General features: G+C 42.9%; 1 protein-coding gene and 1 pseudogene across 1 annotated transcript; one reads left to right on the top strand and one right to left on the bottom strand.

Moving 5' to 3' along the window:
- Positions 1–1,055: 1,055 nt before the first annotated feature.
- On the bottom strand, positions 1,056–14,448 carry LOC115202152 (FACT complex subunit SSRP1-like; annotated as a pseudogene).
- A 676-nt stretch (positions 14,449–15,124) lies between these two features.
- On the top strand, positions 15,125–17,210 carry pold4 (DNA polymerase delta 4, accessory subunit). Its single transcript, XM_029766085.1, has 5 exons — positions 15,125–15,281; positions 15,703–15,810; positions 16,107–16,196; positions 16,460–16,571; positions 17,049–17,210. The coding sequence occupies exons 2-5, from the start codon at positions 15,705–15,707 to the stop codon at positions 17,071–17,073; spliced, it is 333 nt and encodes a 110-aa protein (XP_029621945.1). The 5' UTR covers positions 15,125–15,281; positions 15,703–15,704; the 3' UTR covers positions 17,074–17,210.
- Positions 17,211–18,085: the final 875 nt, after the last annotated feature.

Here is an 18,085-nt window from a genome sequence, read left to right as displayed (position 1 = left end):
TGGAGAGAGGGGTGTGCAGAGAAACACAGAGAGAGAGAACAAAAGGGAGTGTGAGAGAGAGAGAAAGAACAAGAAAATAGATTTTGAGGTTGGCTAAGAAGGAGAGGGGAGAGAGAATTGATAGTATGGCTGGAAAGAGAGCGAGGGAGCAGCAGGAGATTGTGTTAGTTTCGAGCGCTTGTCATCAGTATCAGATTACGTACCGACACTTAAAAGACAGGCCTCCTCCACCCATCCCTCTCTCCTGTCCTCCCCGTCATTCTCACTTCTCATAGTTGACCACACCGTGGCATATTGAAACCACAGCCCTCTTCACTACTCTAACTCAGTCCAACACCACACATCCTTCTAAACCACGTTGAATAACCATAGAATGTTTATTGTGCGTCGCTAACAGCAAATGGTTGTTTATGTGTGTGTGTGTGTGCGTGCATGTGTGTTTGTGTGTATGAACATGTGTATATGACAGACAGCATTTAAGCCAGTCAGCACCAAAACACTCAAGACATGAAAAAGAGCCTTTACTTATAATATTTAATTGAGTAATATTCTGGAAAACTACATTTCACAGTAGGCAAGGGTTTTTACCTGAGTTGTTCACAGCCTAAACCGACAGACAGTGTCATGCATGTGTAGCTGGGAAATATAGTCATGACACTGGTCAGGTTATGGGATTTTTGCACTGGGCTAAAACAATGAAATACGGTATTTTGCTTCCTGAGATAAGAGGGATAGTTTTACAATTCCTGGACAGAATATTTTTGAATACATCGGTATGAATTATCTTCATACTTGCTTCATGTACTTTAAAACATGAATATAATTAGCGTGTGAGAGAGGAACAGAGGGCGGTAGAGAGTTCACAACCCCTCTCCACACGTTGCCCTCTTTCCCCTCTCCATGTCCTTCCCCCTCTCTTTCTCCCTCTCTTTCTCCCTCTCTTTCTCCCTCTCTTTCTCCCTCTCTTTCTCCCTCTCTTTCTCCCTCTCTTTCTCCCTCTCTTTCTCCCTCTCTTTCTCCCTCTCTTTCTCCCTCTCTTTCTCCCTCTCCTCTCAGGCGCGCCTCAGTCTGACCCTGAGTCAGAACTGGGTGGGGTCAAGGCCACCTCCTCCTCTTGTTCATCTGAACCCTGAGAGAGAGATGGAGAAAGAGAGAGGGGGGAGAGAGAGAAAGAGAGAGGGTAAAAGAAGAGGCGTGAACATGATTAAACAAAACAATTGTCTGAAATGCCATACTTGTAGCAAAATGCTTTGTATGTGAAGTACAGTGTGTGTGTGCATGCGCATCCTCACCTTGCGTTTGTCCTTGCCTCTGACTCTGAGGAGCTCTCTTCGCTGTAGATAAACTCCCTGCTCTTAAAGCTGTCGTTTCCTGTCTCCCTCTCTCTCTCCCTCCCTCCACCAGACTTCCCCTTCTTATTCTCCTCATCACTCTTCCCTCCCTTCTTTTTCCTCAACCTGAACACATGAAAAAGAGGAAGAGATATATTCAAGACAGGATAAATAAGCAAACGTTCAGACAAAAATACTTCAAATATGATGCACCTTTTGGTGTTATGATCAACAAAACTCTTACATGATAATCTATGATAATCTATGATAATCTATGACACAGACCCAGACTAAGCCTAGTCCTCGATTAAAAAGCATGCTCAATGGAGAATCTCAATTAGAAATGATTTCTAGTCTAGCAGTATGCTTGATCTGGGTCTGGGAAACCATCCCACGTTATATGTACACTGTAAATTATATACAAGTAGTGCATCAATTGTATCTAAACTCTTAGAAAAAAATGTTCTGGATAGAATCAAAAAGGGTTGTAGTGCTTTCTTCATATTCATAGGTTGCACCTCCGTCACTCGGCGGTGCCATAGTGGTGCCCTAAAGTGGTGAGAAACCCAGTCACTCTGGACAGAGGCTAACTACGGTTTAGTCTAAATTACACTACAGTGCCTGGAAATACAATGACATTACTAAAGTAGTCAAATATTTAGTAGGAAACAACTTTGACAGCATTATCATGTCGTCAAATGTACTTTACAGATTGCAATGTGGTCATTAGCTAGCAAAGTTTGTCACAAATAGCTAGCAATGCTAATGTTAGCGAGCTAAAATCCGGTGGCCTCTCCTCAATCTTAGCTAGATAGCTAACGTCTAAAGTCAATATGGCGACATCAAAATGATGACAAATGGTTTTCCTACTAATTATTTGTCTCCTTTTGAATGTCATTGTATTTCCAAGTCACTGTAATGCACTTTTGATATAATCTTCATCAACACTCATTGACGATGCATTGAGTAGAATGCTCAGTCGGGCATCAGTCCAAAATGAACGTTCAAAACAATATTGTGATGAAACAGGCAACCCATGAATATGGCACTCAGGTTCTATATAAAACCCTTTTGTAGGGTTCTTTGATCAGAACCCAAGGGGTTCTTCTTCACTGAACCAAAATTGGTTCCATATAGAACCCTTGGGTTTCCTACAGGGTTCTATATGGAACCAATTTTGGTTCTATATTGAATCTTAATCAATCAAATGTATTTATGAAGCCCTTTTTACATCAGCCAATGTCACAAACCCAGCCTGAAACCCCAAACAGCAAGCAATGCGGATGTAGAAGCCATGTACAGAGCATTCAGAAAGTATTCAGACCCCTTCACTTTTTCCACATTTTGTTACAGCCTTATTCTAAAATTGATTAAATCGTTTTTTCTCCTCATCAATCTACAAACAATACACCATACTGACAAGGCAAAAACAGGTTTTTAGAAAATGTTGCAAATGTATAAAATATAAAAAACGGAAATATACATTTCCATAAGTATTCAGACCCTTTACTCAGTACAATGTTGAAGCACCTTTGGCAGCGATTACAGCCTCGAGTTGTCTTGGGTACGATGCTACAAGCTTGGCACACCTGTATTTGGGGAGTTTCTCCCATTCTCTTCTGCAGATCCTCTCAAGCTCGGTCAGGTTGGATGGGGAGTGTCGTTGCACAGCTATTTTCAGGTCTCTCCAGAGATGTTCAATCGGGTTCAAGGACATTCAGAGACTTGTCCTGAAGCCACTCCTGCGTTGTCTTGGCTGTGTGCTTAGGATTGTTGTCCTGTTGGAAGGTGAACCTTTGCCCCAGTCTGAGGTCCTGAGCACTGGAACAGGTTTTCATCAAGGATCTCTTTGTACTTTGCTCCGTTCATCTTTCCCTCAATCCTGACTAGTCTCCCAGTCCCTGCCGCTGAAAAACATCCCCACAGCATGATGCTGCCACCACCATGCTTCACCGTAGGGATGGTGCCAGGTTTCCTCCAGACATGACACTTGGCATTCAGGCCAAAGAGTTCAATCTTGGTTTCGTCAGATCAGAGAATCTTGTTTCTCATGGTCTGAGAGTCCTTTCGGTGCCTTTTGGCAAACTCCAAGCGCGCTGCCTTTTTTTTTAGGCTGCAACGTAACAAAATGTGGAAAAAGTGAAGGGGGTCTGAATACTTTCCGAATGCACTGTATGAAGCAAGCATAGAACCCTTTTTGGTTCTATCCAGAACCTTTTTTTGTAAGAGTGTAGGATGTAGGTGTTTAACGGGGACATGATACTGAACTTTTTGGAGTGGGCAGAGGATCCTCCTCCACTCTTTCTGTACTCCCTCATAGTCCTTCTTCGCCTCCTCCGCGTTCCACGACAGACAGAGAGACAGAGAGACACAGGGAGAGACAGACAGACACAGGGAGAGACAGAGAGACACAGGGAGAGGAATCGGGCGGAGAAAAAGAAAGAGATAGTGAATAGATCAAAAATGAACTACATTTTTTATAATGCACTACATTTATTCACACTATTGAAAGGGAGAGCAAAAGAAAGACAAGAGGGAAGGATGAGAGGAGGACAATTGCAATACTGGTCTCTCTCTCTCTCTCTCTCCCTCCCTCTCCCTCCCTCCACTTTCTGCTCCTTCCCCAATTCCCTCCACATCTCCCCGGCCCTCTTGGAGATCTCTGTGATGGATATCCCAGGGTGCTCTGCTTTGATGCTATCGTGACTGGTGTTCAGCCACAGGAAATAGGTGCTCATCGGCCTCTTGGGGGCGCCACTGTCCTTCGGCTTCTTCTGAGGAGAGAGAGGGAAGGAGGGAGAGGGGAGAAAAGAGGGAGGGAGAGTGGAAGGGAAGAAGGAGAAAAACAGAGGTGAAGAGAGAGAACACGCAAAGAGGAGGAAGGACAGAGAAAGAGAGGAAAGAGGAAAAAGGAGGAGAGAGGTTGAGAGATAGAAAGGAAGGGAGGAAAGAAGGGTTCATTTCAGATAAGGTACTTAGTTTTACCTCTCCTCCCTCTTTCCCTCCATTCCTCCCTCCTTTACCTTGCATGGTTTCCTCTCCTTCACCAGTTTGGCCTTCTTGGCTGGTCTCTTCTTCTTTTTCTCTCTGTCACTGTCTCCCCCCGCTGCACTGCTGTCACTGGCTGACGCCTTACTGTCATACCTGAGAGAGGAGACAGAGAAAGAGAGAGAGTGTGAGAGAAAGAGAAAGTGTGAGAGTGAAAGAAAGTAGACAAGTGAGAGAGAGGGAGGCAGGATGAGAAGAGAGAGGGGAAAGTGAAAGAGATTGAGTGATAAAAACATTGAAAAAAAAGCGGTAAATTGAAGGGAGTGATGGATTGGAAACAAATACATACTCTTCCGCTATGTCATCCTCCTCCTCTCCAGGGTTAAAAGACTAATCTGGTAGACAAGAGAAACAACTGTGATTGGCCCTGCCTCCTGTCACTCACCACTCTCACCCTGACTGACATCGTTTCAATTATTTGAGTTCCATTTCGTTCCGTTTTTTTCCCCTGTGATCCCAATGTGCAGTTACTCTAGAGATAAATTAGGTCAAGTCCGAACTGTGTGATGTAGTAAAGAGTTGTAGTTTCCAACAGGCCAATATTCTATACTGTTTAGTGCAGAAAACATGGTAAATAACTACAATGACCATAATACATTGTGCGCCTACTTGCATTGCGCGCCTACTCAGGACAGACACCGAGAGGGAGAGAAGAGACATAAGAATGCGCTATCGAGAGGAATAGAGAGCAGTTGATTCGCAAGGCATTTAAAAAAAATACATGATATAAGTGATTGATAGTTGGTATTAAAAGTATGGTCATAAAAGTATGACTTATTTACTTTGAAGAACTACTAAAATAAGGATTTTGTCAGACAGCATAGGCAGCAGCTCTATAGAGGTCAGATGATGACTTGGAATGAAATAATAAACTAATAAAATAAAACAAATGTAATATACACAACAACCGAAATATTTTATTAACGTTAAGTAATGTGAATAAATGTTGGTTAATAAGTGATAAGCAGTAATGGGCAGTCACTACCATCATGGGACTTGTATTAATTGTTTTATTCTCTGTTGTTACAGCATTCAACCCACATAATGCATAGTGCATTTAATATTTACAAAAATGATCTAAACCGAAATCGAAAACAGTGATTATTTTTTAAGAATCAAACCGAAACCGAACCGACATAAATAATCGCTCAGCAATATCTGTCACTCACTGTTCTCACCCTCTGATTGGCCCAGCCTCCTGTCACTCATTGCTCTCGCCATCTGATTGGCCAAGCCTTCTGCCACCGCTCTCTCCATCGGAGTCATCGCTGTCATTGGCCTCCTCTCTGATCTTGCCCTCCTCTTTCATCCTCTCCAGGTAGGCATCGTGCTCGTCCTCGTCTGAATTCTCCAACATGTCATCTTTACCCCTCATACCCTGACAGGACAAAAATACCCAGCAGTATTATAGTAAATACATAGTAGTATCATAGTAAATACATAGTACTACTGTAGTAATACAAGGCAATATCATTCATTGTAAAACGCAGACAACCCATGTAAAGATGCTAACTAACTGTGGGAAATATACACAGTGAACAAAATGTAAAATGTTGTCACACTTTACCAAGTTAGGTGTCACTTTGCTATATCATCAGTAATAACACACATAGATTTAGACTCCTCCCACCCCCACAATTCCATAAGAGACAGGCAATGCAATTAACACCCCCAATCCTGATCATAACATTCTCCCAAATCACACACCATGCAGTTTAAAACCAAACCACCACCTCCGTACAGGACCAACCTTTTTCTACTGGACCACAACACAGAGAGACAGAGAGGACAGGTCAGTGGACGAAGGGATGAAAGCACATCTAATGAAAGAGTGAAATAGTGGAGTTGACAGGTGAACAGGTGAGATGTTTACCTCTTTGAATCCTCTGTTCTTGATGCTGAGCTTCTTGGCGGGTCACAAAGTCAAAAAGCTTCCCGTACCCCTTCATTGACAGAGAGATAGAGAGAGTGAAAGAGAGTGGATGGAGTGAAAGATGAGACGTGACAAAGGTGTGTGTATGTATAAGTGCATGTGTGTGAGTGTTCGTGTGTGCGTTTCGTGTATGTGTGTGTGTGAGTGTTTGTGTGTGCGTTTCGTGTATGTGTGTGTGTGTGTGAGTGTTTGTGTGTGCGTTTCGTGTATGCGTGTGTGTGAGTGTTTGTGTGTGCGTTTCGTGTATGCGTGTGTGTGAGTGTTTGTGTGTGCGTTTCGTGTATGCTTGTGTGTGAGTGTTTGTGTGTGCATTTTGTGTATGTGCGTGTGTGAGTGTTTGTGTGTGCGTTTCGTGTATGCGTGTGCGTGAGTGTTTGTGTGTGCGTTTCGTGTATGCGTGTGTGTGAGTGTTTGTGTGTGCGTTTCGTGTATGCGTGTGTGTGAGTGTTTGTGTGTGCGTTTCGTGTATGCGTGTGTGTGAGTGTTTGTGTGTGCGTTTCGTGTATGCGTGTGTATCCGTCACCTCTCGATGCTGCTGAAGATGAACTGGGTGCCCTGCTTGGTTTCGATCTCAAAGTCGAAGGAGCGCATGGTGGTGGTGGTGGTGCCTCTGGCGAAGTTAACACACGACACCTGGACGGATGCAGAAGAAGGAGTAGAAGAAGTAGACGTTTACTTTATCGTCCAATGTAGGCCTGCGAATGAAGGAATGAAAGAACAACAACAAAAAAGATACTTGAATGTCCCATAAGGACAAATAACAAGCATACAGCACCTCCTCGAAGCGCAGGTGCATGGGGGGCTTGTGTACGTAGACAAAACCCCTCTCCAGAGGGTAGAGCAGGCCTGACGACGCTTTGTAGGAACATGTTATACACTGGGTCCCCGAGTGACTGCAGGGGAGAGAGTTAGAGCTTTAAGAGAAAGTTCGATTTTAGAGTGGAATGAGAGTGTGATAGAGACAGACCAACATGAACGCTGGCTGTGCGCAGCAGTTGGCCGTCCTATCGCCTCTGACCACAGAACATCGGACATCATTTTCCGTTCATTTCCAGATGATTTTAAATGTGGAATCGGCACAGTTCGTCGACTACTGCACGCGGCTGACATTCATGTTGCTTAGTCTTGTCTTAGAGGTGTGTGTATGAATGTGTGTTTACTCCTGGAAGTTTGTGTGTGTGTGTGTGTGTGTGTGTGTGTGTGTGTGTGTGTGTGTGTGTGTGTGTGTGTGTGTGTGTGTGTGTAAACATGTGTGTGTGTGTGTGTAAACATGTGTGTGTGTGTTTACCCCAGGAAGTTTCCTGGCACGGTGATCTTCTTGTTGACCAGAGCCTTCATCACCCTGCTGACCATCTCATAGAGAGAACCTGACATGTTCTTATTGAGCTTCCCCCTATAACGCTTCTCCACTCCCTCCCTAGAGAGAGGAGAGAGGAGAGAGGAGAGAGGAGAGAGAGAGAGAGAGAGAGAGAGAGAGAGAGAGAGAGAGAGAGAGAGAGATGTACAAATTCAATGGTAGGCCTCGAGTGGACTCCTATGGTAGGTACACCTATAGCTTATCTATAGGTGTACCTACCATAAACACTAAACAAACAACAACACCAAGAGTTATCTATTCAAAGTGGAGATATATGGATAAACCACTTCTCCAATATTTTTGGGTCTATAACAAAGAACAAACAGCAAAAACATATACATGATCAAATACAAATCTTAGAATCAACTATTAAAGACTACCAGAACCCACTGAACTACAGGACAAAATACAAACCCTCCAACCCAAAAAGGCCTGTGGTGTTGATGGTATCCTCAAATAAATTATAAAATATACAGACAACAAATTCCAATTGGCTCTACTTAAACTCTTTAACATCATACTTAGCTCTGGCATCTTCCCCAATATTTGGAACCAACGACTGATCACCTCAATCCACAAATGTGGAGACAAATTACGGTGGGATATGCGTCAACAGCAACCTTGGGAAAATCCTCTGCATTATCATTAACAGCAGAATTGTACATTTCCTCAGTGAAAACAATATACTGAGCAAACGTCAAATTGGCTTTTTACCAAATTACCATATGAAAGACCACGTATTCCCCCTGCACGCCCTAATTGACAAACAAACAAACCAAAACAAAGGCAAAGTCTGCTCATGCTTTGTTGATTTCAAAAAAGCCTTTGACTTCATTTGGAATGAGGGTCTGCTATACAAATTGATGGAAAGTCGTGTTGTGGGAAAAACATACAAGATTATAAAATCCAAACAACAAGTGTGCGGTTAAAATTGGCAAAAAACACACACATTTCTTCCCACAGGGCCATGCGGTGAGACAGGGATGCAGCTTAAGCCCCACCCTCTTCAACATATATATCAACGAAATGGCAACGGCACTAGAACAGTCTGCAGCACCCGACCTCACCCTACTAGAATCTGAAGTCAAATGTCTACTGTTTGCTGATGATCTGGTGCTTCTGTCCCCAACCAAGGAGAGCCTACAGCAGCACCTAGATCTTCTGCACAGATTCTGCCAGACCTGGGCCTTGACAGTAAATCTCAGTAAGACAAAAATAATGGTGTTCCAAAAAAGGTCCAGTTACCAGGACCACATATACAAATTATATCTAGATACCGTTGCCCTGGAGCACACAAAAAAGTATACATATCTCTGCCTAAACATCAGCGCCACAGGTAACTTCCACAAAGCTGTGAACGAGCTGAGAGACAAGGCAGGAAGGGCCTTCTACGCCATCAAAAGGAACATAAAATTCGACATACCAATCAGGATCTGGCAAAAAAATCAGTTATGGAACCCATTGCCGTTTATGAGGTCTGGGGTCTGCTCACCAACCAAGAATTCACAAAATGGGACAAACACCATATTGAGACTCTGCATGTAGAATTCTGCAAAAATATCCTCTGTGTACAACGTAAAACACCAAATAACGCATGCAGATCAGAATCAGGCCGATACCCGCTAATTATCAACATCCAGAAAAGAGCCGTTAAATTCTACAACTACCTAAAAGGAAGCGATTCCCAAACCTTCCATAACAAAGCTATCACCTACAGAGAGATGAACCTGGAGAAGAGCCCCCTAAACAAGCTGGTCCTGGGCCTCTGTTCACAAACACAAACAGACCCCACAGAGCCCCAGGACAGCAACACAATTAGACCCAACCAAATCGTGAGAAAACAAAAAGATAATTACTTGACACATTGGAAACAATTTACAAAAAACAGAGCAAACTAGAATGCTATTTGGCCCTAAACAGAGTACACAGTGGCAGAATACCTGACCACTGTGACTGACCCAAAAATAAGGAAAGCTTTGACTATGTACAGAGTCAGTGAGCATAGCCTTGCTATTGAGAAAGGCTGCCGTAGGCAGACAAGGCTCTCAAGAGAAGACAGGCTATGTGCAACACTGCCCACAAAATGAGGTGGAAACTGAGCTGCACTTCCTAACCTCCTGCCAAATGTATGCCCATATTAGAGACACATATTTCCCTCAGATTACACAGAGCCATAAAGAATTCAAAAACAAACCCAATTTTGATAAACTCCCATATCTATTGGGTGAAATACCACAGCGTGCCATCACAGCAGCAAGATTTGTGACCTGTTGCCACAAGAAAAGGTCAACCAGTGAGGAACAAACACCATTGTAAATACAACCTATATTTATGTTTATTTATTTCCCTTTTGTACTTAAACTATTTGCACATCGTTACAACACTGTATATAGACATAATATGACATTTGAAATGTCTTTATTTTTTTGGAACTTCTGTGAGTGTAATGTTTACTGTTCATTTGTATTGGTTTATTCAACTTTTGTTTATCATCTATTTCACTTGTTTTGGCAACATTAACATGTGTTTCCCATGCCAATAAAGCCCTTGAATTTAATTTAATTGAAAGGGGGGGGGGGGGCAGGGGGGTCACAAAGTAAAGGGGCACATCTTCCTACTTTTGCCACAGTTGAAGGGGTAGTTGGCATGAATAAGGTTTGTGTGTGCCTACCTGCCCCTGCATATGTGTGCATAAAGGTGTGTGTGTATATGTGTGTAAAGGTGTGTGTGTATATGTGTGTAAAGGTATGTGTGTGTATATGTGTGTAAAGGTGTGTGTGTAAAGGTGTGTAAAGTTGTGTGCGTATGTACCTGCCCCTGGGCGTGAGACACTGCAGCTCTTTGAAGATACACACAGCATCTCCGGTAGCCTGGATCACATCTGCCTTGGACAGCACACTGTCTCTAAACACCTGAGAGGGGGACAAAACATGTTACATTCCATGCAATATCTACATTTATTAATTTATTAATTTGAGGCATTTGGCAGAGATCTTTGTTCAAATCCCCAGTAGATACTCATTTATTTCAGATTTAACATGTCGATTTTTTATCCCAATAAAGTTGAACTTGACGGTTGGTGGCAGTTCAGTTGACTGCCAGTCCAAGCCGTTTGAGTGTCTCATTATTCAGACAGAGATGTCTAGTCGCTGAGTCCTGACACTGAAGTTTGTTGTGGAGAAGAGTTTGCTCTGCAGGACTGAAAAGGTCAAAACATCCATAATACAAGCTGACTTCGGTCATCAGTTGGACAGTGTTTCCTCCGACACTTTGGTGCGGCTGGCTTCCGGGTTAAGTGAGCAGTGTATCAAGAAGCAGTGCGGCTTGGCAGGGTCGTGTTTCGGAGGACACATGGCTCTCGACCTTCGCCTCTCCCGAGTTCGTTGGGGAGTTGCAGCGATGAGACAAGATAGCAACTACCAATTAGAAATCACGAAATTGGTGAGAAAAATGGGAGAAAAACATAAACAAACAAAAACATCCATAATACTGGATGCTATGAGAGACTATGCATTATCCTGACGACTTACTGTAAATATCAGTTGCTTCGTTCTGTTGTTGTGTTTTACAGTTTAATATATGATCTTGACTGTATGTACTTTGACTGCTGCAAAATGAATTGCCTTTTGAGGACGTTAAAAGTTTTCTGAATCTGAATATGGGACTAATATGGGAGTCTAAACCAGACTTTGACGAACGCTGCCATCCATTTGTTCTGATCTCCGCTGCAACAAAAAAACCATTAACAACTTAAAGAACATTTCAGTGAGTGTGGGTTTTTCCTTTCTTTAAGCCTATACCAGACACACGCTCACACACAGCCCCCCCACCTCCACGGGTTCTGGCCCCTCTTCCGTGGTGGCGGTGTCCCCGGGCGGGACATAGAAGCGGAACTCCGTGAGCGACACCTCTGCCTCATCGTTCTGGTGGAACTCCAGCGTCACCTCGTTCTTCCCCGTGGCACACTGGGACACGCTGGCCAGGGGGATCTCAAATGCTGGGCTGTCACTCACCTCGAATGCCAGGAGAGGGCCTGGGGATAGCAACTAGACTGTGTTGGAGCCAAAATGTTATAACCAAAATGGCCTCTGAGAACTTGAATATGTGGTACTGTTGTCCTTACCAGAGAATTTGGCGGTGCCCCAGTTCCAACCTTTCACACATAATTCCTTCTCTGACAGCTCCACTTTGTAGTGTGCTTTGAAGTACTCAGATATCTTCTCAAAGCCCTGGAGAGAGACAGGAGAGGGATGTAGAGAGAGAAGACAATGTTTATTTTCCATGCAGATTTTTCGGTTTCAAATGATTCTATACTCCTCTTTGATCTCGTTCCTACTCCAAACTCACTCTTTACTCTCTTATCATTCCCATTCTTTCCTCTTTCCACCTCTTTCCTCCCTGTTCTCATTTTTTCTCTCTTCCATCATCCATACCTCCCTCCCCTGCATCCTTCCCTCCATCTCTCTGTCTCCCCTCAACGATATCTCCCTCCCTCTCTCTCTCCTCCCACCCTCCCTCCTTTTTTCCTCTCCTCCACCCCTTTCCTCTCCTCACTTCTCCTCTACCCTCCTCATCCCTCTCTCTTCCCCCCCATCCCTCTGGTCACCGTGTCTCTGAAGCCGTCATATTTGTAGATGTGCCCGGTGCTGGTGGTCACTGGGCCTGAGACAGTTCCACAGATGGGATGCTGTCCACCTTCCCTGTCTTACTGCTCTTATACACAACACTCTGTCTACCGAACCGCAGACGGCCGTCATTCTGGGGAAAACACAGTAAATAGTGTTGACACACAGTTGAAGTCGGAAGTTTACGTACATACACCTTAGCAAAATACATTTCAACTACATTTTTCACAATTAATCTTAAATGTAAGTAAAAAATCCCTGTCTTAGGTCAGTTAGGATTACCACTTTATTTTAAGAATGTGAAATGTTAGAATAATAGTAGAGAGAATGATTAATTTCAGCTTTTATTTCTTTCATCACATTCCCAGTGGGTCAGAAGTTTACACACACTCAATTAGTATTTGGTAGCATTGCCTTTAAATTGTTTAACTTGGGTCAAACGTTTTGGGGAGCCTTCCATAAGCTTCCCACAATAAGTTGGGTGAATTTTGGCCCATTCCTCCTGACAGAGCTGGTGTAACTGAGTCAGGTTTGTATGCCTCCTTGCTCGCACACACTTTTTCAGTTCTGCCCACAGATTTTCTATGGGATTGAGGTCAGGCCTTTGTGATGGCCAGTCCAATGCCTTGACTTTGTTGTCCTTAAGCCATTTTGCCACAACTTTGGAAGTATGCTTGGGGTCATTGTCCATTTGGAAGACCCATTTGCGACCAAGATTTAACATCCTGATTGATGTCTTGAGATGTTGCTTCAATATATCCACATAATTTTCCTCCCTCATGATGCCATCTATTTTGTGAAGTGCAGCAGTCCCTCCTGCAGCAAAGCACCCCCACAACATGATGCTGCCACCTCCGTGCTTTACGGTTGGGATAGTGCTCTTCGGCTTGCAAGCCTCACCCTTTTTCCTCCAAAAATATCTATGGTCATTATGGCCAAACAGTTCTATTTTTGTTTCATCAGACCAGAGGACATTTCTCCAAAAATTACGATCTTTGTCCCCATGTGCAGTTGCAAACCGTAGTCTGGCTTTTTTATGGCGGTTTCGGAGCGGTGGCTTCTTTCTTCCTGAGCGGCCTTTCAGGTTATGTTGATATAGGACTTGTTTTACTGTGGATATAGATACCTTTGTACCTGTTTCCTCCAGCATCTTCACAAGGTCCTTTGCTGTTGTTCTGGAATTGATTTGCACTTTTCGCACCAAAGTATGTTCATCTCTAGGAGACAGAACGCGTCTCCTTCCTGAGCGGTATGACGGATGCGTGGTCCCATGGTGTTTATACTTGCGTACTATTGTTTGTACAGATGAACGTGGTACCTTAAGGCGTTTGGAAATTGCTCCCAAAGACGGACCAGACTTGTGGAGGTCTACAATTTTTGTTCTGAGGTCTTGGCTGATTTATTTAGATTTTCCCATGATGTCAAGCAAAAAGGCACTGAGTTTGAGGTAGGCCTTGAAATACATCCACAGCTACACCTCCAATTGACTCAAATTATGTCAATTAGTCTTTCAAAAGCTTCTAAAGCCATGACATCATTTTCTGGAATTTTCCAAGCTGTTTAAAGGCACAGTCAACTTAGCGTATGTAAACTTCTGACGTATGTAAACTTCTAAACCCACTGGAATTGTGATAGTGAATTACAAGTGAAATAATCTGTCTGTAAACAATTGTTGGAAAAATTACTTGTGTCATACACAAAGTAGATGTCCTAACCGACTTGCCAAAACTATAGTTTGTTAACAAGAAATGTGTGGAGTGGTTGAAAAACGATTTTTAATGACTCCAACATAAGTGTATGTAAACTTCCGACTTCAACTGTACATATACTGTATAGAAACACCTGACGTAAACATAGACAAACACACATTTAGAAAAGTTGGTAATAGGTTTTAACTGTTGACTTGTTACTGCATTGTCAGATATCTGTTGCTGTGCAGAAACACACACAAACATTCTCTCCTCGAGTCCTCCCTCTCTCTATTTCTCTCACACACACACGCACAAACACGCACGCGCATGCACACACACGCACCCACGACCCTTTGACCTCCTGGTAAATGTCACTGAACTCCAGTGGGTCGCCCATGGCAGCTATTCCTCTGGTCCTCAGGAGCCACTGTACCTCTAACACCACACACAGAGGACAACCATCTGCCTTCATTATACTGGTCCTCGAGCTCAATTGGTAAAGCATGGGGCTTGCAACGCCAGGACGGTGGGTACGATTACCGGGATCACTCGTAAATAAAGTGTATGCACGCAACTGTAATTCGCTTTGAATAAAAGTCTCTGCTAAATGGAATATATAATTATTATAATATTATCACCGTATCTACTGTACTGTACTGTCTATAGTATAAACTAACTACAAACTCATAGAGATATCACTGTCTAACTCCACATTTGTAAGAAATATATATTGTTTCAATGATTTACATTTTATGTGCAGGAAGTGGACTAAATATTGAATGAAATACATCTAAACGATTTATATGGAAGCCTGTATGAACTGCATGCCCCAACAATTTATCATAGTAGGCCTTGCAGTGATGATTATAACAACCCGACCAAGCTTGCTTGTTATGTGTTGCTGTCAGCTGTCAAGCAAATTGGGACTGAGACATGTAAATAACCCTTATGACATGTAAAAACTATTATGCAATATAGTGCAGCTTGCTATAATGGTGCCATTACTATGTTATTGTCTACCGATTATAGTTGATCTGTGGAATAACGTCTTGTTTACAATACTAACCGTTGTGTTGTAGCTGTCAACTTGTAATGTTGTGCGTGGGGAGAACGTGAAGTCTTTACGTCGTGTGCGTCGAAAGTGACGTGGCCAAGGCTGTTATGTGTTACGTTTGACGTTTTTTTCTTCTCTTGGTCCGGGTTTGTTGCGTTTTGATTGTTTTGTTCATGAGAACATACAAATTGATCGTCAGGCAAAAACCGAAGTGGAAAGACATCGAACAGAATTGCGATCTGGTATGTTATAAAACAATATCAAGGGCTTGATAAAAAACGTTTTTGCACGCAAAGAATTGCACAAGTGCAAGAAACCAATGAAAACGCGCAGAATAGGTTATATGATAGTAATGCATACAAAATGTTCACAATACTTTGCATTGGTGGCGAGATATGGTCGAAATTGCAAGTTATGCAGCTAATGTTTGCATGACACCTCAATCCATTTGTAAAGGAACTGAGGTTGGGGGCGGACGTTCAGTCGCTGTGTCAAAATGTAGTTATGCCCTGTGTGTAACGTCAACCCGCAAACTATACTGCAGACTTGGTTTAAACGAAACAAGAACCCAGATTCTGAATTTGACTATTGAAATAGAAACACTACCTACTCATCAATGTCAGTAGAAAACACACCCTGTCTGTCTGTCTGTCTGTCTGTCAGCCATGACGGCCAAACGTGCAGCTCTGATCACCGATTCCTACAAGGTGGTAAAGAGATCCAGGAGAGAGGAGAAGAGAGAGAAGAGGGCCCCATCGCCTCCCCAGAAGGGTTAGACTTGTGTGTGTGTGTGTGTGTGTGTGTGTCCAGCAAACCACACAGCAGTCATTCAAGACAAATGGAACATAGTAGAGTATGAAATTGAACAACTGTTTTCAAATGACACCCAAATAATTGTATTGACACAATGAATAAAATGAAATAGCGTGCTAGAATAGTTTTATCGGTCTCCGGAGAGGAAATTAGTGATGCAACTCAACTTGTCAATAGAGCACTATTGCCCAGCTGTATGTGATTGGTCATGGTGGTGTCACTCTAACCTCGCTTCCTGTCTCTCGTCCAATCAGACACTGAGCCGCGCCCCCTCACGGCCAGAGAGATAGAGCTGCAGGAGCTGAGGCAGTTTGACCAGGACTGGCGGTATGGACCCTGCACAGGTAAAATTCAGCAACTATCTGACAACACATTTTTAATACCGTTGTTCATAATAACAATATGCAGCACAGCGGAGAGCCAGTGTTTCGTCTTTGCACAGTTCCTTTATAGTGTGATGTTTTAGCGTTTCCTCTCCTGTGACGTATTGCTTTGTGAATGGTTTTAAACCAATCCAATTGTTTTCCTTCCTGTATCTCATAGTGTTATATGATCTACAGTAGCATTCCTACTCCCACTGTACTCACACTCTATCTCTCTCTATCAGGTATCAGTCGCTTGCAGCGGTGGGAGAGAGCTGCACAGCATGGGTTAAACCCCCCTCAGGAGATCAGAGACATGCTGCTTAGCGCAGACACAGACCCGGACTACACACACTGGTACTATGATCAGAATAGTACACACACAACGAACAAGCAGATGCACACATACACATACACAAATGCATGTATATTCTTAGAAAAAAAGGGTTGTTCGGCTGTCCCCATAGGAGAATCCTTTTGGGTTCTAGGTAGAAGTCTTTTGGGTTCCATGTAGAACCCTCTGTGGAAAGGGTTTTACATGGAAACCAAAATGGTTCTACATGGAACAAAAAAGGGTTCTTCAAAGGGTTCTCCCATGGGGACAGCCGAAGAACCCCTTTAGGTTCTAGATAGCACCTTTTTTCTGAGTGTACACACACCACAAACACAGTCAAAAACACACAAAAAAACTCTCAAAAACACACACACACTTGATTCTGGACCATTACAAATGTATTCCAGCAATACAGTATCATAAGTAACGTTGTGCATAACAGTAATGAGAAATTATACAATTGTCTTAAAATATTGTGTTTGTACTGTTTTGTCTTTCAGCCTGTGGAGTGACTATCCATTGTGAGAAATAAAAAGTGGAGCGACAGAGAAGATAAAAGTGAAATGTCCAAAGTTCATGTGGTTTTGCTTTTGTTCAGTTCAGGTTTGACTGCTAACCATCACACTACACGTTTTTGATTAAAATACCCTTTTCTACCCAAATATCTGTTTTTGTTAGGTCTGTCACACAAACACACACACACCACTGCCTACGTCACACATTTGGTACACTTTTGACAAAAAAAATAGGTAACCTATTTCAAAATAAAGTATTTCAATTGTATATGTACCAGAGTGAGGATGAGAGAGAGAGGGACAGTCAGATGTTGCTATTACCTGCTAATGTTGTGTAGACAGTGACACATTCTATTACAGAGTAATACACATTGAGTATACCAAACATTAGGAACACCTTTCTAATGTTGTGTAGACAGTGACACATTCTATTACACAGTAATACACATTGAGTATACCAAACATTAGGAACACCTTTCTACTGTTGAGTTGCCCCCCCCCCCCACCCTTTACCCTCAGAACAGCCTCAATACATCGGGGCATGGACTCTGCAAGGTGTCGAAAGCGTTCCACAGGGATGCTGGCCCATGTTGACTCCAATGCTTCCCCCAGTTGGCTGGATGTCCTTTGGGTGGTGGACCATTCTTGATACACATGGGATGGCACACATACACAATCCATGTCTCAATTGTCTCAAGGCTTAAAAATCCTTCTTTAACTTGTCTCTTCCCCATCATCTACACTGATTGAAGTGGATTTAACAAGTGACATCAATAAGGGATCATAGCTTTCAGCTGGATTCACCTAGTCAGTTGTCCATGGAAAGCGCAAGCGATCTTAATGTTTTGTATACTCAGTGTATATGTAGCTATACAGACAAGTTTTCGTCACTCATTGTGTATTTATTCCTTGTTTTATTATTTTTCGAGTATTTCAATTTTTTTCTGTGCATTTTTGGGAAGGGCCCGTGAGTGTTAGTCTATATCTGTTATTTACTAAGCATGTGACAAATAAAATGTGAT

This window comes from Salmo trutta, chromosome 11, assembly GCF_901001165.1.
Source record: "Salmo trutta chromosome 11, fSalTru1.1, whole genome shotgun sequence".
NCBI lineage: Eukaryota > Metazoa > Chordata > Actinopteri > Salmoniformes > Salmonidae > Salmo > Salmo trutta.
The sequence above is the reverse complement of the archived record's forward strand: the minus strand, read 5'-3'. Positions and strand labels throughout refer to the sequence as shown.